Below are 24,952 nucleotides of genomic sequence, written 5' to 3'. Positions count from 1 at the left end.
CTTTACCTACGTGATATTTGAAACATTTAAAACAATGTAAGATATATCACACTGAGATGGTGAAAAGGAAGAGACCTGGATTGTAATCCATACAGAAAGTCTCCCAGGCAACAAGGTACACAGTTACATCTGTTCAGGTTTTTTCCTCTTCTTGCCCTCCTTTTTGCCCTCCTGGTATCATCAAATTCTTCCCTGCAGGGCTGAGCATCTGCATGGAGTACCAAGGGTGAATTCTATTCATGGACAGCCTGGTCACTCCTATATTTGCACTTTTAAGTTTAATATAGTGTAATTACCTTAATTTCTTAGAGGAAACTTAAGAATTCCTTCTATTAAAATCCTTTATTGACACTGCTCATCAGAGATCTGAAATGTCAGAATAAATATTCTCCATTTGGCTCTTACAGAACAGAGCCTCTTTTGTCTGTTTAGTGCCTGAAGTCAAAATCACACACACAGCTCAAAGCTGTCTTAAGTAGATCCTGAGTTTGCCATCAGCAGTTTCTTTAAGAGACTTCAGAAAATCAGGATTTCCAGGAGTGACGGGGTTTACACAGCATTTCTAATTTAATCCTGGAAGTAAATTCTCTTATTGTAAACAACAAAGTTATTTCTCAAAACGAGAATGGAAAAAAAGTATGGACAACAAAATAGAACTGGCCTTAGAAAACAAAAACTGCCAATTTAAAATGTGTGGGGTTTTTTATTCCAATGCCTTATGGAAGGAAGGAGCCCTGCAAGAAGCTGGAACACAGAATGGCTGGATATGCCCCAACAGCTTCTACATCTCCATAATGTCACCCTTCTCACCTCACATATCCACGAGAGTGAAGTAGGTTTACAGTGTTTGTCTTTGGGAGGGGAAATGTTATCTAACTACACTTACTTCTGAACACAAGTTGGAAGCTTATTTTCAAGATCCAAGTCTGAAAAAAAATTGATTCACATTAATCTATTGGTGTGTATAAATACCACCTGTCATGTTGTCGTTATGAGACCTTTGCCCTGCCCTCGCTGTCCTACATCACTTGCAGCAGGAACGTTTCCATGGTATGGTCCCTGTCTGCAGAACTCACTTGCAGTGCAGCAGCTCAGTCTCTGCTAACTCAGAGCATACCCTCGGTGACAGCCAAAGCAAATGCTGCCTGAGGCAGGGGGCTCCAGGTGATGACAGGGACACAGCTGCCATGACACTGTGCTTGTGCTGCCCACTGCTTCTGTCCTGCTGCTCCTCCCTCCAGCGGAGCACGGGCAAATCAAACAGCAACACAGTTCAGCAATTAAACATGGAACTGACTGAGCTGGCAGAAACCTGCTCTGTACTCCAGGACAAGAAAGATCTCTCTGGTCACAGGGTATGGGACACCCGATGTTTAAAAACTTTAAATGACACTGAGGTATTTGCTTTTCATGTAGCAGTGAACAGAAGCAGCCTCTGACTTATTTAACATGCAGTGTAGGGCGGACAGGGGGTCGAAGAGGGGTGCTTCACCCAAAACATTTTTTCGTCTGTAAAAATCCCATGAATAAAGAATTTCAGAGGTTACTTTGGCTACCTACTCAGAGTTGTCACTGTACCTCCAAATTCCCCAGAAAGACCAGTAAGATTAAAAAACCCCTCTTCATGTCTACCTTACTTAAAAATTTTAGCGAAGTACTTTGTTTACTTGCTTTTTACTTAAAAAATTGTTTATAAAGTCCACATAAAGCCTATGCAAAGCCAATAAGCCACTGAAATTTCATCTGAGATCTTGCTTACAAATGAGGCTGTATAATCTGTGTAATACTTTCATAGTAAGTCTTCTGGGGATTTTCATTACAATCATTGGTTTGGAAGCAAACTCATAAAAATAGCATAGTATCAAGAGTTTAATTTTAAAAAAAAATACTGGAGTGACTGGATTCTCATTCAGAGGAAAAAAGCTCATATTACTGAAAAAAACAACAGAATTTCAGAGTATTACTGCAGGTGGCAGTCTGCTGGTAAAATTAAATTCCAAAGCAGGAAGCCCAGACAAGATAAAGTTGTATCAACATTTTCATTTCAGTTTTATACTAAAGAAATAAGGTCATTGTGGAATTGAGATTCAGTGCTTTTGCACTCGTCCTGCCAAAAAATGATTTAATATATGCACACCACTTTTCAACCTCTATTTCTGCAGTATCTTGGTAAACAAAGGAAGTTTTCTTCCCCTCAATCTTTCAATATAAGCAAATATACAGTTCACTAAACTTCTATATATACATTTTATTGCAGCAGTACTGAGTTACAAGAGCTATCTGAGCACCCTCAATTCACTGGAAGGCTGCTGGTCAGCAGTTCAAAGCTCAACATATTCAGACATGGTGAGTTGTTTCAAAATGTTATGATGGGACACAATGGTAAAAAAAAACCCAAACAACCCCATCAATCATCAGATTGCTGAAGTCTTATAGATAAATTATTTTTTGTACAACCAATTGAACTATTTCTTTAAGTGCTATCAAAATGATACCACTTTAGCTGGCTGCATTCTTCAAGAAAAAAGAACTCTTTAAAATGAAGAACTAAGTCTCTGCTTCTGAGAGCACAGCAGCTTTTACATTATCAAAAAGCTACAGAGAAGTATTTTTTAAATGACAGGACCACCTTTGTGTGAGGAGGAATATGGACACAGAGAGGCATCAGCAGCAAGTTACATACGATAAATTAACCCTTGTAAACAAATACTTGAGCCACAGAGTTATTGACAAAGGAAATCAGAAGAATGTGTAGGGTTTTTGTTTTGTTTATTGAAATATGAGCAGCAGTATGCAAAAAATATCTTTAAAAACATAACATAGCAAAACCTAGTAATTTTAAAATTAACAAAATAAAAAGATGTTTAGAGTTAAATGAAAAAACCTCATTGCTAGGACTGTGTTTCCTACAATGTAAACAAAAGCATAAAGGTTATGCTTGCAACAAACACAGAAGCAGGTTTATGGAGCAGCACAAGAAAGCAACATTATGCTGTAATCTGATGGTTTGGTCTATTGATTTGAATTCAGAATGGAAAACCCTCCTCAACAGAGACTTCACAACCACAGAAGAAAGTTAGCCACACGTTTGTCATTTGAAGCAAAACATTTAGAAAATGGTTTGGTTTCATTTTTGGTTTTTGTTTATTTCCTTTTCCAGAAACCATCACCAGCCACACTCTGAGCAAGTAAAACAATATCCTGAAAACTTTATTATTTCAGACTAGTGAGGAAGCCTGACACATCATGATGTCCTCTAGAGTTATACTGCAAGAATCCAAGTTAATCTTACACCCAAGAATCGACAACTTTCACACTGTAATACTGTGGGGAAAAAAAGTTATTGCTTCAAGCAAAACTAAAATAATTACAATATTTTAAACAATTCTATCCTGAATTGGAACAGCTGGGCTGTTTTATCATTCTTTTGCCTATTGGGCTGTTCTGTCAGATTTGTCTCTCACTGGTCAGTTATGCTAGAAGGCTTTATTTTGGTCCTGTAGATTCTACAACTCAGCGTCAGCCCTTCATGGGCAACTATTTCATGCCCAATGAAGTTAATTAGTGTGATACACAAGGCACTGCCTGACTGCCAGCAAGGCCCAGGTGTCTAAGGAGCAACAGCCAAGCTGCTGTCTCATCTCAGGGACTATAAAAGTACTCCCAGGAAAGCCTCCAGGATAAGCCTGCTCCAGGCTCCCTGCTGGTATTGCCAAAGGTGTCAGTCAGTGCTGGGATTGGTGCAAAGCAGAAAGATGCCCAGAAAGAAGAAAATACATTACAAAAGCCAAATCAGTTTTTACTGAGGAGTAACATTCAGTCTAACTAAACTGGGCTACACTGGAAAGGCTCCATCTGCCACTACCACACCACTGGCTGAGCCAATTTCTCCATCCCTCTGTCTAGACCAAGAGGTGATTTCTGCACAATGTGCTGTACCATGAGCAGCACTCCCTGCCCTCACTACACTTTACACATTGTTGTCACCAAGCAACTTTCCATCCAATCTACCTGTACACCCATATCTGAATTTTTTATCAGCAGCACAGATGAACAAAACTGGATTAGCAACACCATGAACCAGTAGCACACAAAATTTGCTAACCAGAAAGCTCTCAAAAAGCCCTGCTAGGGAGGAACAGAGAAGTAGAATGCACACAAATCTGACTGGGTTTGCTCCTGCAAGCCTGCCCTGCCAAAACCAGCAGTCACAAACATATTCAAGCACTGCAGCTATTACAGTTCCAGAATATGTACACAAGCAGAAAAATGCCAGAGCACTTCAGTACTTAATGACAGCATCAGAAGAAGGTTAACTGGATATTATTGCAGAAATTATGGTTCAGTGCATGGGTAGCCAATCTAACCACAATACTAGCACTAAGCACCAGCTCTGGCTCACAACACCCACTGCAACACCCATTCTTGAGTCATTCAGTTGGCAACATATAAGCATACAAGTGAACACAGATGAAGCCAGGTGAAAAACATTTTGGATAAAGTAAAATCTTGTACCTACAATTGTAGTCTTTCCTTAATTCAATATGCCATGTAATTTATTACATAAGCTAGTCAAGAAATATAATATTCTGTAGTGTAAAATATATATATATATTCAGCAACTTGACAAACATCAGACCCCAAGAAGAAAACAGAAGCTGGATCCTGTGGCCAACTGACTTGGTATCTTATTCAGTCAAAAGAACTGTCTGTGGGTTGCAGCTCCAAAGAATGAAAGGGAAGAAACCAAGGCAAGTGGCAAATAATGTTACTCCCCTTCTTCTGAAGATGCACTCATCTGTATTTGAACATACTTGAGAAACTGTTTAAAAAAACAAAACAAAACACAAAAAACCAAAACAGTAATACAGAAATTCCTGTACAAGAGAACATTAGGGTTCTGCAGAAGTGTTACAGTTTATTCCCTTAAGGCAATTAATAAAAAAGATTTTAATGACACGTAAACAATTTTAATCCTTTAAGATCATTTGTTACTTAGGTACCATACGATGCACAATTCCCACATTTGAGGAGAAACTGTCATTCAACAGAAGACACAAAAACTTGTTTAAAAAATAATTTTCTCAGGACTGCAGTAAATACATCTTTTACTAAATATTTGCATATTAGTTTTCAGCCTCTCCCCCAAACACTGAACCCTTTTTTTGAAGAGGTGTTCAGGAAAGAGAAAAAGCAAGGTGAGGCTAAAAAATATAATACAGTCTTTCTGCATGCAAAATTTTGTATATCATTCTCTTCTAATTCTCTTAACATGTTTCTTTCAGCCTCTTCTTTATTATATAAAGGAGGGAAATATGCATATGCTATGTAATTAATTTTAATGTTCAGTACAGTGTTTAAATTCTCTACTTAAGCCTGCCAAATGCAAACATCATGAAGTTCAACAAAGCCAAGTGCAAGGTCCTACACCTGGGTCCCAGCAATCCCAGACACACCTACAGGTTGGGCAGAGAAGTGACTGAGAGCAGCCCTGCAGAGAAAGACTTGGGGGTGATGGCTGATGAAAAGCCCACCAGGAACTGGCACTGAGTACTCACAGCACAGAAAGCTGATGGAATCCTGGGCTGCATCCCAAGGAACGTGGGCAGCAGGGCAAGGGAGGGCACTGTCCCCTCTGCTCTGCTCATGTGAGACCCCACCTGCAGTGCTGAACACAGTTCTGAGGACCCCAGCATAAGGACATGGAACTGCTGGAGCAAGTCCAGAGGTCACAATGCTGGTAAGAGGACTGGAGCACCTGCCCTGCAAAGAGGGGCTGAAAAGGTTGAGGCTGTTCAGCCTGGAGAAAGGTTGAGTGGAGACCTCATGGGAACCTTCCAGTATCTGACAGGGCTACAGGAAAGCTAGAGAGGGACTCTGTCTGGAACTGTAGTGACAGGACAAGGAATAACAGCTCCAAATTGAAAGAGGGCAAATTTAACTTAGACATACAGAAGAAATTCTTTACTGTGAGGCTGGTAAGGCACTGGCACAGGTTGCCCAGAGAGGCTGTTGATGCCCCAACCCTGGTAGTGTCCAAAGCCAGGTTGGAAAAGGCGTGGAGCAACCTGTTCTGGTGGGAGGTGTCCCTGCACAATGAAAAGGGGTTGGGACTGGGAGATCTTTAAGGTCCATTCAACCCTTACCATTCTGTGATTCTTTAGATATGAGAGAGAAATTCCATAGTCATATTGACACAGTCCTTCAATCCCATAAAGATGCCAACCATAGTTGCAAGTCTTCTGATTGAACTCCTGCCATCAGGGACAGGATCAAGAGCACTGTTTCATGCAGGCTAAAAGAAGTGATTACTTTTGGTCATTACCAACAGGTTTGAATTAAATTACATGATCTGGACGTAAAATCTTCTGCATTCAGTTACTCATTTTCTAAGCCACTCAGTCTTCAAAGAGACTCAAATTCATACTTGAAAATGAATTAAATACAGTGTAATCACTAATACTGCAAAATGTCTACAGAGAGACTAAAAAGGCCTAACACAGATCAATTCCAGACAGGTAAAATAAACAGCTAGAACATCAAAAAAAAACCCAAAAAACTTATTCCTTCCAAAAAGTAGTAAGCACTGCCATTTACAAATAGTAGTATTTATGTTAAAATAGAGAAAGGTACCTAAAAAGAAATAGCCTTGGCAAGCAAATCCAAATGGCATGAGTGTAAATCAAAGCAAAACAAGAATCACTACTCCAGAAATGTGCAGGATGTTTACCTTGGATCAATTACTACTTTAAATGGTGGTTAATAGAGATATTACAAAACCAAAGTGGGAAAAGGCAAAAAACTGCTATTCTGTATTAACATACAATGTGTTTATGACAGCATTTTCCAATAAAAAATACAAGTGTTTTTACACCACTCCAATATTTGTAAAAAGTATATTTCACATGTACACTTAAAAAAAAATATCACATTGTTCAATCTGAGGCAAATTAGCCATAATAAAGTCTAATTTTGCTTATGACAGATGTCAGCCTTAAGATGTTAAAACACTATGCTAAAAATACAGCTTGCAAGCTGGAGCTGCACATGTTCAAACAGTTTCATGAACAATAAAACAATCCCAAATTATGATATGTATTTATTTTCTGAAGTCAGTCTTCATTAATTCTTGTCCCTACAGGACAAAAAGGTTTTCCAGTTAAGACATTTGTCTGTTTAAGTTTTAAGGGGAAGAAGGAAAAAAGTGTTCAGACCTTTTGAATAGACTATTTTTTCCCTTAGGGCTCAACTGTCACTTAAGCATCACAAGAACAATTTGAAATGTAAAACTTATTAGTTACACACAGTGGAATTGGTCACAAAGGGATCTAAAAAAAAAAGTTAAATCATAAGATCCATTCTCCATGTAGCTCACAGTATCCACTGGAAGTTTCTCTAGAATTAGAATAAGTTCACTAAAATACGGCTGAAGATGGAATTTCAGCACTATGAAACAGATGAGATAGGGTTAAGAGGAGAACCCATTTGTGTAAGTACTTTATCCAGCCACTGAAGGGGCCCATGAAGATGAATTTCTATCCAGCACGGGGTGCTTGTGACATCCTGCCGGTGATATTCAGCTCCCCAGCCCTAGAAAATGAACAAAATGGGACCGATCAATTTGGGGACGTGATTACCTTTTAAAAGTCTTCTACTAACAAGAAGCAGGAAATCATGATCACAAGGTACTCACCTGAAAGTAATTCACAACCTAGTAACACTGATCTAAAGGAACAAACCCGAGGCTGGGAAGGAGCAGGAGGGAAGCTGTGCCTGCAAGTCTGAATCAAGTCCTGGGTGCTACAAGACTTGATGACTCCTGGCCATGGCCACATCTCTCTTCTCTTTCAACCTCCTGCTCCCTCTCCTCCAGACTCTCAAACTGAGCAGTATTTGTCATAACTGACAAAACGAATGAGGCATCTTTGGGACAAGAATCAAACAAAATATCTGGAAAGCCCAAGTTCAGACACCACACTAAACCTGAGACAGACAACACCTTGATTAAAGAGTGCTCAGGAAACACTCCTGTGAGAGTAACAGCACAGCTTGACTTCAGAAACTCAAATCATTAGTGTTTGGGGTCTTTCTTCCACAACCAGGGATTTTTTAAAACTAATAATCAATATGAAGAAGCTGAAAATTTTCTTCAATAACTGTTCCCTTCTACTCACATTCTTTTAGTGGACTTTAGTTATTCACTTTATTTCTTGAAATTTAGAGCATGAACTTAAATCTCCTTTAACAAAATTACAGCAACCATAATGAAAAAAATCCTGTCCTGAATACTGAAGTAACTGAACACATAGTCAACATTCAATACAGCAATCTGTGCTTTTCCTTTCTTGCACTGATCTCCTTCTCCCTCAATTAATCACTTTAAATATACTTATCATTGAAAAGAACCATATAAGGCCAGAACAGCTTTGCTACAGTGCTAATGGAATTACTGCTAAATACCCAAACCCACAATAAACTTAAATACTCTCAGAATAATTTACCTTCACAAAACTCATTCGAATGGTGCACATTTTGGTGAGCTCGTATACTGCTTCAAATCCATGGTTGACAGACTGAGCTAAAAGCTGAGCAAACTCCTGATTATTAAAAATTTTCAGACTGCATCCACTGGGAATCTTGCACACGGTTGTTGGATGAAAGCCATGGTGGTAGTTGCAGTTCCTGCTTTGTACAAATATGCTGCTATCACTTAAACACTCAGCATAGACTTCTCCACCAACATAGTAGAGATGAACTCCTTGAAAACAATGACAAGAACATTTCAAATTACTTTGTTGTCTCTGATTTCGAGGTAGTTATCATAAATTGTATTTTATTGCAAAAAGTAAATTTTTGCCTGAGGAGGTTCTCAGAAAAGCTTTTGCTTGCACTATAACACACTATCCCATTTCAACACAGCAGGCTCATGATACACCAGCCACTAGATGTCCTTCTCTGATCAATTACAGATAGAATGAAAAAATTATTGCCATATTTCAACTGTTATTTCAAGTTATTTTTCTAGAGAATTTATATGGATTTTAAAACTCCAGTTTTGTGCACCTGGCAGCTTCTGCCTATACCAAGTAGAACAGAAATAGGTGTGTCCCGGGAGAAGGGTCAGTGATGGACATGAGAAAGTATATCCACAGTCTGTCCTGATTTTCAGTACATTTTACCAAGCCAATGGACAGGTAAGTCCAACTAGTTGCTCCACTTAATTACCATCAGGCTTTACAATCATTAACATCAACAAAGCCCCTACACATTTATCTGTTTATCAGTTTATCACATTTATCTGCATTCAGCTATGCACGTTTTGAAGTCTATACAAACATTATCACTGACCAAAAATTCATGCACAAAAGCTGCCCATCCCTTCAGCACCCAAACTCAGGTGCTCATTGCTGCTTCACTGAGACACCTGCCTTCCTTTCCCTAGCCCAGTTCTACAAGGTTGAGATACAGCTCCGTTCAAGTCTTCCCTGCAATACCCTGGCATCCACTGTGGACTATCCCACAGGACTATGCCACAGGAGGCTGGAGCAAGTCAACAGATGCAAGTTAATCTTTCAGGCAGCAGCAACTGTTGTGAACATTGTTAGACCCACCTGGGACTAAGGTAGGATGGAGGTTACAGAGGAACTGTTGGCTTCAACAACTACAAGCAGCTGTCAGACAATCTGGTGGGGCAAGAATGCATTTTCACAACACAACCCTATTTATTTAAAAAGATGGTGACCATCACTTGCCAGCTACAGCAAAAAACCTTAGCACATAGGACTGGGTGGCTCTAAGGAGGCAAAAGCCATAAATATCCCTAAACAATCTTAATTGTTGTCAGAACAGTTACCATAAAGCAAAGTTTAAATTCAATAATTACTATTAGAGATGCAGACATTTTAAAGCTCATTACTATTCTACAATATGATGATGGGTCCTGGTTACACTTCTGACCTTAGGCAGATGCACAAGATTTCTCTGCCAATACCATAAAAAGGGGTGAGCCAAAACAAAAGAGCCTGACCACACCCCACAAATCACTTGTTCCCCTTTATAATGTTATTTTCTTTATTTTTTTCTGGAAAACTGCATTGCAGAGCCAAGTTTCCAACAGGCAGAAATAGAACTTCTGGTCACCAAATTATCTACAAAATTTTGTCATATTTACAGTAGCTTCTAATTAAAGGAATGTTATGGACAGGGTGAATTTTCATCAATCAAAACTCAAGACCTACTTTACCAAATGCTCTTAGGTGGTAAAAAGGCTTCTACACATGTGCAAGAGAAACAGGGTTCTCTTCTCAGGTCTGAGTTAATCACAAAAAAAAAAAAAATCATTAAAAGTGTTCTACAATTTAAGATAATCCAGGCACATTCCATCAAAGATGAAAACTGTACATCTCTATGTACTATCAGCCAAAACAGTACAGGAAAACTAGAAGATCTTGCAAAACCTGCTGTCTCCAGGAATCCCTCCCACACACATCCACGCCCCATGGATTCACTGAGACAAATGAAGTGCTAATGCAAAACTGCAAGGGCTCAAAGTCCTGCTGCCAACTCACAAAGATATTTGAACATACTGCAGACAGCAGGTAATACCTTACAACAACAAAACAAAACAAAAAAATCTGACATACTGTAAAGGTGTATGGAGAATTTGATTTAAGAAGTAGATATGATATAGAATATCATATCCTGCAATGTTTCTTGGTGCTGAAACACAGACTACTACACATCATTCACCCTAACACACAAGCCCCAATGGCAACCTAGTTTGGTAAGGAAAGGGTAATATTTAGTCTTTTTAATCAGTAACAAATAAAAATGCATGCAATTCCTGACTAATTAGAATCAAACCATGCCTAGCTAAGTTGTTTTCTGATAGTGGAGAGGTAGATAATATATCACATCTCAGATTACCCCTAGCATCCTCATCTGAGATTAACCACTGCTGCAGTACAGAGAAGCTGAAGTAAAACCAAGGACTTGGTTTGTCAGTCATGAGTAAAACAAGTCAGTTTTACCTTTGCCAATGTGCCTTCGAGTGTTCTCGATCGTTGAGTTGCGATTAACATTGGAGAGCAAACCTAAGCAGAACCTGTTCTTGTTATTAGAGGGATCTGTAAACCCATCTACTAAGACACTTGTGGAAGATGCATGGAATGCCTCCCCAACACGGTTATTTAATTCATAATACACAATGGAACACCAGTGTTTGGGCTCTTCATAGGCAACAGGCTGAACATCTGAAAAGCAAATAGAAGTAACAATTTATGTAAGTCTTAAAACACTGAAGCTACAACTGTCAAGAAGACCTTCCAAAACACCAACAGCAAAAAGTCTTAGTAAACAATTATGATGGGCAAGAAGTGTCCTGATTATAATCTTAAGGATTTTGACCTGTGTGCATTTTAGCTGACCTGCTGGTTTAGTTATTATTTTCCAATTTTAAGCCTGACATTAAATAAAAACAACCTTACACACACACACACACACACATACAAGACTATGTGATAACAGGTAAAACATAACTCTTCTTCCCACTTTTAAAAAATCTGTTATAACTGGTATTTTGGAACTCAATTTTCAGAGCCTTTGTGCAAATGTTATTCCAGCAACAGGCAAAGGTAGCTGAAAAGAAATGAAAAAAAGTTCAACTCACACTTTATGCACATTAAGCCACATTATGAACCTGAGGTTTTAAATGGAAAAGATTAAATAAGCAAGGCAAGTTTTATTTCTCATTTATGTCTCTTACAGCCCCAGTTTGCCTAGGAGGACTGCTTCTACCTACCAGCAAGATTTACTGACCCATTTGAAGTTTTTCATTCAATTTGGCCATGAGTTGCAAGAAGTCAAACTGTGCAATTTGACACCAGACTATACAACTTACCTCGGGTAGATATATTTGGCATGATTTGAGGGATCATTGTATTGCTTGTGTCCATAGACTGTGAATTATCTTGCCCCATTTGCTCATCAGGGGGCATATAAGCAGGAGGTGGAGTATCAGCTACAAACATGAAAAGAGTAAGAATAAACTTCAACAGCTTAAAGTATTTATTTATGCATTCCACAGCTGTAAACACACAAAAATATTCCCCAACAAGATGTTAAAAGATTTGGCCTAATTTTCAAAGAAATCTGAACACAGCCAGCTGTCTTTACTGTAAACTCCTTCAATAGCTGAAATTTTACCTATGGGACCAACAACAAGACTGAAAACTTGAAAAAAAGTAAGAGATGCACTTTTTTTTTTTTTTTTTTTTTTTTTTTTAATACCTGCACTCCTGCATTTGGGCAAGATGACTCTGCTTCCCCCTTTTAACTTTCTTGCCTACCCTCTTCTCATTGTTCAAAAATAAAGCAGTAGAAGAAATAACTATTTGCTTAGTATAACAAAGGCCTAGAACAGTTTGGGGATTTTTGATGCTCCTGCAGGCTGAGCTCATTATGAAAGTGTGGATGTCTTCTTCCATCAGCACAGCACTCACTGTGGAAACTCCCCACTATGCCCCATAAATGCAACCACCCCAGTGATCCCAGTACTTGGCCAACAGAGACCCAGGGACACTTCTGGGGAACTGAGCAACCAGACAGAACAAAGATTAGGCCACTGAGCTAATGGAAAAATAAAAGCTTCACTCTATTAAATTCCTGGCTTTATAAACCACACCAAGAATCAGACAGAATCAGTGAGACTTATATCCTTTGTCTCTATCAATTGTTTTTTCTGTATTTTCCAACTCAGTTACAGTTAAACAGGATCAATTTAATCCAATCTGCTCCCAACAAAAATGTCACTTTTTTTCCAGGTGGACACCATATTTCAAGTGTTTTTATTCAGTTAAAGACATCAGTAAACTTTCTGTTCAGCATCCTGCATTTGTTTCTCTTCCATTGCTAAATATTCTTCTGAAGTGTGGATTAGTTATACTATAGTGAAGCTGTACAAAATAACTCACCAGCATTGAGTGAGACTTTGTCATACATCCATGAAAAAAAAAAAAAAACAAAAAAAACCACCAGTTTGAAAAATAAAACTGGAACAATTAGCTCTGACCAATGACAAGAGTAGAAAGAAAACCCCATAAAATGCAAAGGAAAAAGCCATTTATGGGAAATATCACGAATTCCTGAGGTCACAGGTCCTAACAGCATGTGACACTCAGGCTGTACTCACCTGGCAGCTGAAAGGGACTCGATGGCCCAGAGCTGGCTGGGGAGCTCGGGTAAGTGCTGCTGGCTGGAGAAGGGGGGTAGGGGCTGTTTGGTGAGATGGAGAACGGAGTGCTGTTGGGCTGCTGGAAGGAGTCCGGAAACGTCGCGTTGTGCGGCATGTGGGGCTCGTTGTGGCTGAGGTTCCTGAACTGAACTAGCAGACTGTGCTGGGGGTTGAATTCACTATGTCTAGGCACTAACACTGGAGGTAGAACTGCAAAAAGCAAACAAAACCCAGATACATTTAGGTTAAAGCCCGACATATAAGTTAAGAGATACAAATAATGTGTAATCTCCTCACTGCGGTAATTTCAACTCGAGCTGGGGCGGAAGGAGGAGCAGGGGATGAAGGGCATGCCTTTACCCCATCCTCTCTCCTATATTTTTTTACATCATGCTTGATGGAAGATTCTAATTTTATTTTTGGAAGAATCACAAAAACACACACATACTTCACACAACTTGAAGATAACGTTTTTTTAAAAAAAATAATAAATCAAACCAGGCTACATATGGCATATACTGAAATTCTAATGCAGAAGTGTAAAACTCACGTCTTCATACGTTAGCAAGTCAGAGAAAATGGAAATACAGTCTCTATTACTACAGACAAACTATATAGTTATATATTGTCCTTTCCACTGAAGAGAAACAAAATCTGTACTGCCATATATTTTAACTTCAGGACAGGGCGAGCGTGGAATTCCAATGCTGCAGCAGTGTACTTGCACACTACAGTCAATGAAGCAGAGTTACAACCACTTTGGGGAGCAAAGACAGCAACTTCTCACCACTCTGTCCAGAGCAACATTCTTCATCTCTCCCACTGCAATCCCAATTCTCCTCACCTTCCCCATGGCAGTACACTTCAACAGAAGGCTCCTTACCTGACATTCATCTGACACACACCTTGCTCTAACTGATCACGTAGTCTCTTGGTTCTATTCATCTCTGCTGTCTCCTAAGTGGTAGTCATGTGGGGAACTTTAACACCCTAGAATTTTATTAATTTTATTTTTCATCTCCTCAGCTCATGTCACACACTGACTAAACAGCAAGTCCCTGAACGGCGCCCACCAACCTCCTTGCAAAGGACTGAGATTTTGAAACAAGTTTCTCAAATAAACTGGAAGACACATCACTGATTTCTATTTCACAATAAAGATCTTTGCTACTAACTTTAAGGGCAGCAGTCTTAAGAGGTCTGTGGGAAAAACGTGATTAATCCCAAAGAAAACAGCTAGTACAGAATGGACCACACACCTCCCCCAAACCCCACCAATAACGTACACTTTGAACATTCCTCTTCCAAACTGCCTCATGCACCACTTCTAATTGGTTGTACAGTACCAAGGAGGAGGATGAAATGAATAGTTAAGTGGTTACTAGAGATTCTGTTCAGTTTTTAGGACAGTAACTTTCAAACATACCTGGGCTCTCCACCCTCTTGTAGTGGTATGGATTGATGCAGACTTCCTTTTGTTTGGATCCAAAAGGGAATTCACAAATATCCAATGGCTTCAGCTCATGATGGCTTTGGAGATCCGGCCAGCGCCACACACGGCAGTAAATCACGTGGGGAAGACCTTTCCTGTGAGAAACCTGGAGCCGTCCATCTAAAGAGCGGGGGATGGTAACGCACTTGCTGGGCTGCCCTGGACTGCTCAAGGCTTTCTCCAGTTCTTCCATAGCACCCTTTTTCTTTTTCAGCTTTTTAACCAAAGCATCAACAGCTTTTTCTGCCCATTTTTCCTCTTCATCTCCTTGTTTCCAGCCCAACAGACGCTTTACAGCTGGGCTAGTAAAGGAGAACAAACTGGCCATTGACGTCATTTGACACAAGTCTTCAAAAGTTTGTTGGGTTTTGTCTGTTGGGTTTTTTGCTTATTTGTTTGGGTTTTTCCCCAAATAAATGTCAGTGTATAGCCAAAGCAGTTATTGCAACTGATGAGCCGTATTATTTCCTGGAGGATGACAAATTAACATAAAGATGTCAGTGATGAAGTCTTCACATCAAAAGTGATGATCAATTCCACCAATTTAGTCCTAGTAAAGATAATTTAACAAGGAATCAGCAAACAAGTGAAAGTGCAGTTAAACAGAAAGGCAGATATGAAAAGACTTCCTATTTCAATCCTAGCACTGCACCTGATTTTGTTTCAAAGCAAAATCCCAGAAGTACTATGACCCCACTCCAAAAAAGTGATCAGTCCCCAAAGCTTTGCACTACTGATTAGTGGGAAAAGGGACCATCAAGGGATGACAGAGACAGCACAGTTCCTGTCAATTATCCCTAAACTGATTACTTTCTCTCAGAAGACAGGCTTTACAAATACGCCTTAAAACTAGTAATATATCCCTGTCATGGGGCTACATTAGAAGACTAAACTTGCTATGAAGAAACAGGGAAGGGGCAGGGTGGAACGCCAGTTCCAAGGCCAATACTACACAGAAGTACTCAGCTTCTCAGATGGATCTTTATTTCCAAAAAGGAAAAAAGTCCTAAACCATCTGCTTTTTCTTGAGCTCTAATTAGTTACCCCATGTTTTTGAGAGTATTAAATGAAATTAGGAAGAAACTGTAGCTAAAGAAAACAAAGCACAATTAAAAGAAAAATCCAATAAAAAGTACAAACCAAACCTTCTCCAGCCACCCAGAGAGGTGGTCAACCTTTTTTTAGCTGTAGCTAATTTTATGCTGCACTTCCTTGTATCTTTTAAGAAGAGTATTTGAAGAGCTAGATATTTTTAGCTTTGGCAAAAAAAAATAAAGTTGTTTTCTTCTCCCCAGAAAAAAGAAGGAGGGAAAAGACATGGTGGAGTAAGCACCAGAAATATGACCTTTACTACAAAGTGCCTGGAAAGGAGAGGAGCAGAACAACTGGCTCATGAATGGTGTTTTACCACTCACCACCCCTAATGCAAATCCTCCCCCCAGCAATTTAAGAAGTACAGATGACAAGAGGAAATGATGTGCTGTGGCAACGAACTGATAAGAACTTGTAAAATCCCTTGTGAATACTAAATAAGCAAGTATAGACAATGAGCAGCTGGCAAAAAGCAAGAGCAGAGCTAAGAGAAAGGATGTCAATAACAAAAGATGCTTCCTCTCTTGCTACAGAGACTGCCAAACAACATTGTCTCTCCACTTTTGATAAACCACGGTGAATTAGAACACCTACCCTAGCCCGAGACACCAGATCTGCACTTAAGAGAAAAAGGGAGTGGGAAGCAAAATATTAAATATCTCTGTGCTGGTTCTCTTAAGATTCCTACCTTTAATCAAGAAGATCTTTTTTCCTCCCATCTTTGATAAACTAACAGTCATCTGATAAGGCTTTTTAAGTGTCTGGGCACATTTATAAGCTCATTCAGGCACTTGGACAGATACTTTTATATAACAGAACCATGTACTAAGCACCATCAGCCAAAGCTACAGCAAACAACCCTAGGCAAGGCATTTATGTCTCACATGTAACCATCCTGTATTTTCTATTTTGGAGTTAGAGGGTGAGGAAAGCAAGGAACAAACCCAAGGATGCTTGGTGTTTCTTTACAGGGAAAAAAAAATCCATTTATTTCATGCAGTAGCTTAATCCCATTGGTACTTCTTTGATTATTCAGCTTTGTTTCAGTAATACGGAAAAAAAATTGGGAAAACAAAACAAACAGAGAAATTGTTTGAAGGTCTTTCTTCCTAGAGCTCTTACAAAAAATAAAATGGAAAAAAAGAAATTAAGAGAATAGAAGCCACCCAACGCTTCAGTAACTCCCTAAAATAAGGTATTGAGAAAAACCTAAAGGTAAAAACTCAAATAATTGCATATCACCTACTTTCTTCAGAAATATCACCATGTCTGCATTTTCAGACTAATTTAGTTCCTTTGGACTATTACACATGAGAACCTTTGCACCCTTCAAAGTAACAGGAAATACATAAAGGGAGATAAACTTGTCCAGGAACTCAGACTGAATTTTTTCTTTTACTGAGGATAAAAGTTAACTGTTTTAAAAAGTAAAAGCTGTTTGTAGTTGCAACTAACTTACTTTCAAGCCTTGCATACATTCAATAGCTGCAAGATCAGCAACTGCTCACACCCCTAGGAAAGGAAATGAACCCATCTAGAATCTCAGACCAGAAGACAATTAAAATGTTCTCTTTGCTTTCAGCTGTGCTTTCAAAGAATCCTAAGCATCATCAAGGCTGAAGATGCACTGGAAATTCCTCTAGTTAAATTGAGCTCAAAGGAAATCTTAACATCCCCTGATCCATCCCATTACAAGAGCCCCAATCTGTCCTAAGAAACCAAATTTAAAGATCTACGATTCTATGCTATGATAATGTAAAATTTTATTTTGCTTTAGTATTTTGAACAAAATGCATCAACTAGGAAAGGTATTTTATTGGTTTTATGTAATTTCAACATCATTTACCCACAAGTATTCTCATGAAATAAACAAGCTCACTAAAAGGAAAGGAAGTTGGAACAGTTCTGCTAAGATGATATTTTGCAGTAACTAGTATTTGTAGGGCAAGTGTCAAGGGAATTATGATAAATGACTACAAACTAGCAATTTAGAAATAATCTGCTCGCAGTAACACAATTAACTCTAAAAGCTTTACATCTGTCTGAGGGCCCATCAACAAAAGCAAAGCCTGGTGAAACAAGGATTTCAGAAGCAGGAGAACAGACTTGATCAAGACGGCTTCAACTTCTTTAAAAAAGTTTCCAGACACATGCTTGTAACTAACCACTGAAAAATGAGACTGTTGAAGTTTAAAACCTTAACGTCATTCACTGGAACTCCATTCTGGCCACTTAGGAGGCTTTCAAGACTCCAGAACTGTACTTGAACATGTTCAAGAAAATCAAGGGCAAGAAAGAAAATGCAACAAAATACTAATACGCTTTGAGAAGTACAAAATGACACTGAATTTATCCCATTGCACACCTTCCAGAAGTTCATTTTTTTGGAAGGCAATACACTGAAAGTTTACAGCTTTCACCTTTTCTTAAGAAAACAAGGCAGAACTAAAAAGCTTCATGAATCATGAGCTGGCTTCATGAACTATTTAAGGTCACAAAGCAGTAGGTTCAGGTATTTATGTAGAAACCAAACATTTCCATGTAAAACTGCAATTCATGTAGGATTTTTTGATTTCTGAATGTGTGGCATAAACCACATTTAGAACATTTACTTGCATTTGCTGCAATTTCAGCATCTAATTTGTGAAAGGCTTCTAAGTAATCCTGACATCTGCCACGAACAGCCTCCCCAGATCATCTGTACTTACAATCACTTTCTTCTGAGGCTTAAAAGCACAAGTTATGAGCTGTGACTACAGAACCACAGAGAATCACTGAGCTTTGAACACAGAAACAAATGCTTTAAAGAGTCACATTTTCATTCTGTGATGCACAAATTACTCCTATTGCTGCACCTCTAGACACAGCTGGTAAAAACTTTCATAGGGAAAAAAGCTTACTTAAAATTTCCTTAAGAGGCAGAGGGTCTATTATGCATTACCTTCTTTTCTTAAGTAACTTTTCAGCTGAGCTACAAGAGAACATCAACTGAAAACCACACTACTAAAAAAAAAGTTACAAACATTCCTTAAGGATTTAACATAATGAATTTCATGGAGTAGCATGAGGAGGAATCGCTGTATCAAAATTAAGACTTTGGGGCATGCATTATTTATACTTTTAAAGTTCTTGTTAATGACTACAGCAAATGGAAGGAAACTAGTTGGGTGAACAGGTCTGTAGTTTGAACACCCTCCATAATACTTCAGCCAGACAGATATAAACAAAGTTGGCCAACAACAGAACTTATATTTAATTTATGCAGATGGGAGAACCCTACCACCTTCCATCTGCCATCACAAATACTGAGCAACTTGATTTCCCTTTAGCAGTTCTTGTGAAATTTTCTTAGCCTACTGCATTAAACTAGCAAGTTCAGTACGTTTATTTGATGTCATACCAAGGAATTTTCTTCTGGCTAGAAGGACCTGAGCAAGAGTCACTGCAGAACAGAAAATGTGACATTACATATGTAACATTTCCTATTTTCATGAGATGCATTTTGTATGTAACATAATGTAATGGGTAAAGCCAATGGCCCTCATCCCTTCCTACTGCCCGTACTAAGCCAGTGTTCAAATGTACAAGGACTATTCTCTTCCCACTAATTTACTTGTTTGTAAATTCAGGAAGCCTCCTGTAGCATCATACCAATCTGAAACAAGGAACTTCACTGCTGATGATTAGAAGCTGTTTTGAGACTCAACTTCATACAATAAACAAAGCACCACTTATAACCAGCAGCACAACTGGGAGTTGATTAGAGCTGCTGCAGATCTGCAGTTAAAGCTGTTCTGCAGTCAGCTCTTGTGCTTAACTTTATTGCCCTTCAGACTCAGAAATGCTCAAGTATTTTGAGCCCATACACACATTAACACACATATTCATACAGAAAGCTCAGAAACTGCAGTATTTTAGTGCGTTGTGCTATATACACAGATCAATACTTTCTTTAAAACTATAACATCACACATCAATTTCACCTGGTTTTATTAAAATCCTTCTTTCCTTATAAATTTCCTGACAGGAACCGTGCAGGACTGTGCTTGGGTTTTATTACAATTTTCCCAAGTCTACAGCTTACATTGCAGCTCACCACACAGTCCCATGCAATGGCACACATTAGAGTCTTTTCTTGAGAACAAACACAGGAGAAATGTCAGCTCCACAGTTTCTCCATACACACCAAGCATAGAATAAATCCTAAGATGACACCGTAGTTAAAAAACTTGTTCAATAAACTTGAAGGGTCTGCATCCTTCAAACACCATTGCCACAGCCCCTCCAAGGAAAAGTCTCCTTAATTACCCCGTGCAACATCTCAGCCACAAAGAATACCACCAGTGAAAAAAATTATTTTTCCAGTTCTCCACATAAGTTTAAATAAAATATGAAAGAGATTTCATTAATTATATCAAAAAGGAACTTGTGGTATTTTCATCAGAATTGGGCTTGCAGTACAAACGTAGACCCAGCTGACCAAAATCTATGGTAAGTGCTTTTACCCTAGCACTACATTTCTTGCTTCTAACATGCCTTGTAAGGCAATATAATCAAACTGATAATACATGTAAACAACAGCACAAAAGAACTGTCTGGTATCTTCAAAACTTTTACTAACCATGACTGCCCTCCAAACAGAAAAATCTACTGACAATTGCTGACATGGCTTTCTCACACAATACTTTTGCTTTTAATTTCCACATCTGTACACCATCTAACGCAGCTTTAAAAAAATGCTGAAGCATTTAGCTCTGTCAGCTGAGAAGTATTTAACCAGCACTCTCTTACAAGAAACCTAACAAACTCTGAAGCCAAGCACAACCAGCAAATAATACAATGTACATGGAAGATATAGCTCAGATTTCAAAGTGATGTTCCTGCTTAAGGCTTCTCAAAAATTACTGTTAAAAAATAATACCACTGATAATGACTTATACCACAAATAATACCACAAAGAGATCACTAAGTGAGCTCCACTGCATTTCCAAAGCACCCTCATTTCCATCTGATGTCAATAAAGGTCAGAAAAAATATAATCAAAGAGCAGTTTTGAATTTGCTCTGCATCATGGCAAAACTTGAGTTTAACTCTGATACAAGGGAAGGGAGAGAGAAAACACCAAAACTTGCCATGCCCAAAAAGTATTACTTATTTCCTAAAGCATTCACATTTACAACAAAAAAATCCAATGTTCCCATAGCCCTGGTCTCTTCAGCTGCTCTAATTACTGAGCAATTAACTTTTGTAGAAATTCTCAAAACTATAAATTCCATCTTAGAATCAAAACCTGTCTCCCATAAGTGCTTTGTCAGAACTGCACGTTTTCTCACACTTCCATTTAGCTAACTGGCACTTTCCAGCAGAAGCATTACGTTGGAAAATAATCATCAACAGTAGACAGCCCTGAATCTGCCTCCTGTTTTTAAGGATAGTTAAGATCTACTCTAACCAAAGTAGATAGCTACAACTTAGAATCCATTTCTTAATTAAAATTCCAGAGAAAAGCACTGCTACATTTCAACTAAACATGAAAACAAAGGCCTATGCCTCCATTGGTAGGTTAGTGGAAATGGACAAACGAGTGGGTGATTAGGAATGACCTCAGTACTACACTTGGAGACAAAAGTGTGAAAATAAAGGGCATCTTGTACTTTTCACAAACCCTAAAGTAAGTATGCTAAAAAATTAACAAGCTGGACAAAGCCTTCTAAAAATTTAGACATTCATGTGCAAGACCTTTATTAAAGGCAAAGATGCTAAATACTGCGAGTTAGCAACAACTGGAAAATGGGACATTCAATAAGCTTTAAATGAAGAAGAAAAATTGAGATTTATATGTATGTGTGTATACACTTCATTCCAACTGAATTGCACTAAGCCTGTGACAAGTCTACAAAAGCTACAGGACTGGAGGGAACATTGACAGTAGTAATTCAGCAAGCTGGTTTTTTCCCCTTGCACAGAATGAATGAATGGCGAAGTATTCTAAATTTGTCAGTTTGTGACATCCACTGACCCAGAATTCAGAGACACTACTTCATAGTTGGTGTATCAGTAGCAGGGACTCTGACAAAGATCCTCTGTCAAGGATGACAGTGCTGGCAGGCTCAACCTTGGTGGTAGGTCAGTAGGGATACAGACTTGGCAGGCAGCGTCCTGCACCTTGCCAACCCACGCTGGTCAAGCACACTCCAGTGCCAGCCAAACTTTTCTAAGTGGTCACAGGAACACGGCTAAAAAGGCTTCCAGAAAACAGTGCAGGAACTTGCACTGTGACTAATGATAACGGTAAAAGTGTTAAATTACTGCTCAACTTGCTTTTAATGAGCTATTTATCGTTAGCCATGAAGATATCTCAAGTGCACTCAGCTCACACAAGAACAAATCTCATTCTGAACACGAGCTCCTTACCTAGTATTTAAAAAAACATATCAGTAAATATCTTTAAAGAAACATTAACAGACTTAAATAAAACTATTTCCACCAAATCTAACAGAGACATTTGAATAAACTTGCACTTTAATTAAAAAACAAAAAAGCAAAAGGCCTTAACTGGAAAGAAGGGAAGACACAGGGACTTGCACAGAATTGCCACAGGAGTATTTCTGCAGATATGTAATTCAGCCAAGAGCAATAAAAGAGTTCCTAACATTTTCCTTAGACATCTATTAAGATAATAGAGGACAGTTTTCTGGGAATATATTAAAAAAAAAGCATTAAAGTCCTCAAAAACATTAAAGATCACAACATAATTTGCAAAGAACACTCAAATCCAAAAGGTTCCTTAACTGATCATGATCACTCCATCTTGGGAGACATTTTTTCCAGCTCAAATAATATTCTGTGATCTTAAAAATTCTGCACAGATCACCCACTCCAGGTGCAAGATTAAAAATCTGACTTCCTAAATAACACAGGGTCAACAACTGCAGTTCCTTCAAGTTCCATCAGAGGTTAAAACTACAAACCTCAAAAAAAAAAAAACCTCACCCACCACAGCTGTACACCGCAGCAGCACACCCTGTTGTGATCTTTTGTCATCAAGAGAAAGAAATGCAGATGAAGCCACTCTTCCTTCTTTGCCATTTCTCAGCCCCATCATGATTGTCCATTTGGGCTTCCAGCAGGAAAGCCCTCTTCAGAAGTAGAGAAAATCCCTATATTCAAATGTATGTCAACCATATTTGAAAGGAAAAGTTTGAAAAAGGTAGGTATGCCAGTAAGCACGTGTTTTTTGGGGTTTTATTCTACAGAAACAAGTGGCAATAGGCATTTAATTTCAAGGTCAAGTGAACAAAATTTTAATATCAGAGGTAAGAGTAAACCACTATCAAACGGTAGGGATTACGACATTAAATCCAACACAGACAGGGCTCTCTCAAAAGTTACAACACACTAATTATGAAACATCTTCAATTAAGTTATTTGCTGCTTCTATTAACGTCCATTACCACTAGCTGCCAAATTCATAATGCACTGCAGGTTTTGAAGAGCACAGGCACATGACTTCAAGTGTTTGCACCTTTTTCTCTACTCCAGTCAAACTGTGACACCTTAGAATACAAGGAGGATATTCTGTGCAGAACTTCTGTAACTGGCACACACAATGAACTATGCCCCATTTCAGTTTTCAGTATTTTAAAGCCACCCATGGAAGGCTAATTATCTGAAATTAACGAAGCAATGAAAAGCAGCAAGAGATTTCATCTAAAACCATCATATACTAGACAACTTAATTTATCTAATTTCCCACGACAGACGAAACTTTACTGATGCAAATTCTGACAGTTATCTTTTGGAGTTTTTGTTAAAGCAGCAAGCCCAAGCGATTCACTGCATGGAATTTCTAAGTCCCTACCTGTTACACCAGGAGACACGACAACTATTACTGAACCTATTCAATAATACATTCAACACTACCACTGGATCACAGGATCAGTTCCTCCATATCTCATTTTCCTGTGAAATATCACTCAAATACCCTAAGGTCACATTAGAAACCCCACAACTGGAACAGAGCACAGATCACTTGATTTCCAGTCTTGTGCTTTTAACCGCAAGAGCATATTTCCTCTATTACATTTACAACCCGCAGAAGACAAAAATTGCCATTCAAAATCACCGAAGCTGTGCATCTGTCGTCACGCAGCTGTCAGGGCTGGGCGCACGCGAGAAAGGCCAAGGTGGACAAGTGCGTGTTTGTGAGAGCTGTGTGTGTGAGCCCTCACATCGCCTCCCGCCTCTTTGCCAGCGGCTGCAAACGTGTTTGTTGCTCTCCCCTCGCTCCGTCAGGCCTGACTCCAGCTAAGAGAGTACATGTCTTAAAACAAAAAAAAAAAAAAAAAAAAAACAAAAAAAACCCAAACAAAAAGAAAACCAAACAAAACGAAAAAAACCCCAAACAACAAAAAATAAGAGACAGCCCCCTCGAGCCTCCGCTGAGTACTGCGATGTTCGCTCCTGTACTCCTGTACCGGCACCACGCGTGTCCGAGCGGCTCCGCGGGCGGCCCCGCGCTCTCCTCTCCTCTCCTCTCCTCTCCTCTCCTCTCCTCTCCTCTCCCTGCCGGGGTTGTTCCTTCCCCCACAGGACGATCCCTGACCCCTCCCGCCCCGCCGGGACCCCCGCGTCACCGCGGGCCCGCTCGAGGCCTCGGCCCCGTCTCCCCCCGCACCACCGCCGCCGCCCGGAACCCGACTCGCTGCTCCGCGACCCCGCGGCCCGCAACCCCTCCCACCATCCCGCCGCCCCGACTCACCCAGCACGGAGCAGGCGGCCTCCCCGGTGCGGGTATCCGCGAGGCGCCGGCTGGGCCGCGGCCGCCGCTGCTGCTGCAGCGAAACTTCGCCGGGGGAGGCGGCGGGACGGGAGCGGCGGCGGGGCCGGCGGGGCCAGCGCCGGGACCCGGATGTGCGCGAAGGGCGGGGCCGCGCGCGCGCGCCACGGCGGCGGCGGGGGGAAGCGGAAGAGGGCAGGGCTGGGCCCGAGCGCCGTGTGGGAAGGGGCCCTGTGGGGAGCTGGCCCCGCTCTGTGAAAGGGAGCGAAATAAATGCAGACGATAAATCAGTGAATGCGTGTGCGGGGCTCGGTGTCCAGAGAATAATGTACCACATAACGGAGGAATAGAAAAGGTC

At 39.7% G+C, this 24,952-nt stretch overlaps 1 protein-coding gene across 3 annotated transcripts; it reads right to left on the bottom strand.

The window, feature by feature from the left end:
- Nucleotides 1-2,774: 2,774 nt before the first annotated feature.
- SMAD5 (SMAD family member 5) lies at nt 2,775-24,688 on the bottom strand. Of its 3 annotated transcripts, XR_009933633.1 has the most exons (8): nt 24,577-24,641; nt 14,658-15,273; nt 13,190-13,441; nt 11,900-12,019; nt 11,031-11,252; nt 8,502-8,758; nt 6,147-7,590; nt 2,775-4,822 (listed from the first exon to the last, which is right to left on the bottom strand). XR_009933633.1 is itself a non-coding variant. In XM_062502596.1 (7 exons), exons 2-7 carry the CDS (start codon nt 15,058-15,060, stop codon nt 7,447-7,449), a joined length of 1,398 nt encoding a protein of 465 aa, XP_062358580.1. In that variant the 5' UTR covers nt 15,061-15,191; nt 24,577-24,688; the 3' UTR covers nt 4,893-7,446. The 3 variants fall into 3 exon arrangements, 2 of the variants coding, with proteins under 2 accessions (XP_062358580.1, XP_062358578.1); XM_062502596.1 differs by lacking the exon at nt 2,775-4,822 and having other exon boundaries at nt 4,893-7,590; nt 14,658-15,191; nt 24,577-24,688; XM_062502594.1 differs by lacking the exon at nt 2,775-4,822 and having other exon boundaries at nt 4,893-7,590.
- Nucleotides 24,689-24,952: the final 264 nt, after the last annotated feature.

This window comes from Cinclus cinclus, chromosome 14 (genome assembly GCF_963662255.1).
Source record: "Cinclus cinclus chromosome 14, bCinCin1.1, whole genome shotgun sequence".
Classification (NCBI taxonomy): Eukaryota; Metazoa; Chordata; class Aves; order Passeriformes; family Cinclidae; genus Cinclus; species Cinclus cinclus.
The sequence above is the reverse complement of the archived record's forward strand: the minus strand, read 5'-3'. Positions and strand labels throughout refer to the sequence as shown.

Excerpts from the sequence above, each read along its gene's own strand:
- SMAD5 (XM_062502596.1), bottom strand. The coding sequence starts at position 15,060 with ATGACGTCAATGGCCAGTTTGTTCTCCTTTACTAGCCCAGCTGTAAAG. Across the intron at positions 13,442-14,657 it reads CAAGAGGGTGGAGAGCCCAG|TTCTACCTCCAGTGTTAGTG; the intron begins GTATGTTTGAAA and ends TGCTTTTTGCAG. Across the intron at positions 8,759-11,030 it reads TCGAAGGCACATTGGCAAAG|GAGTTCATCTCTACTATGTT; the intron begins GTAAAACTGACT and ends ATTGTTTTCAAG.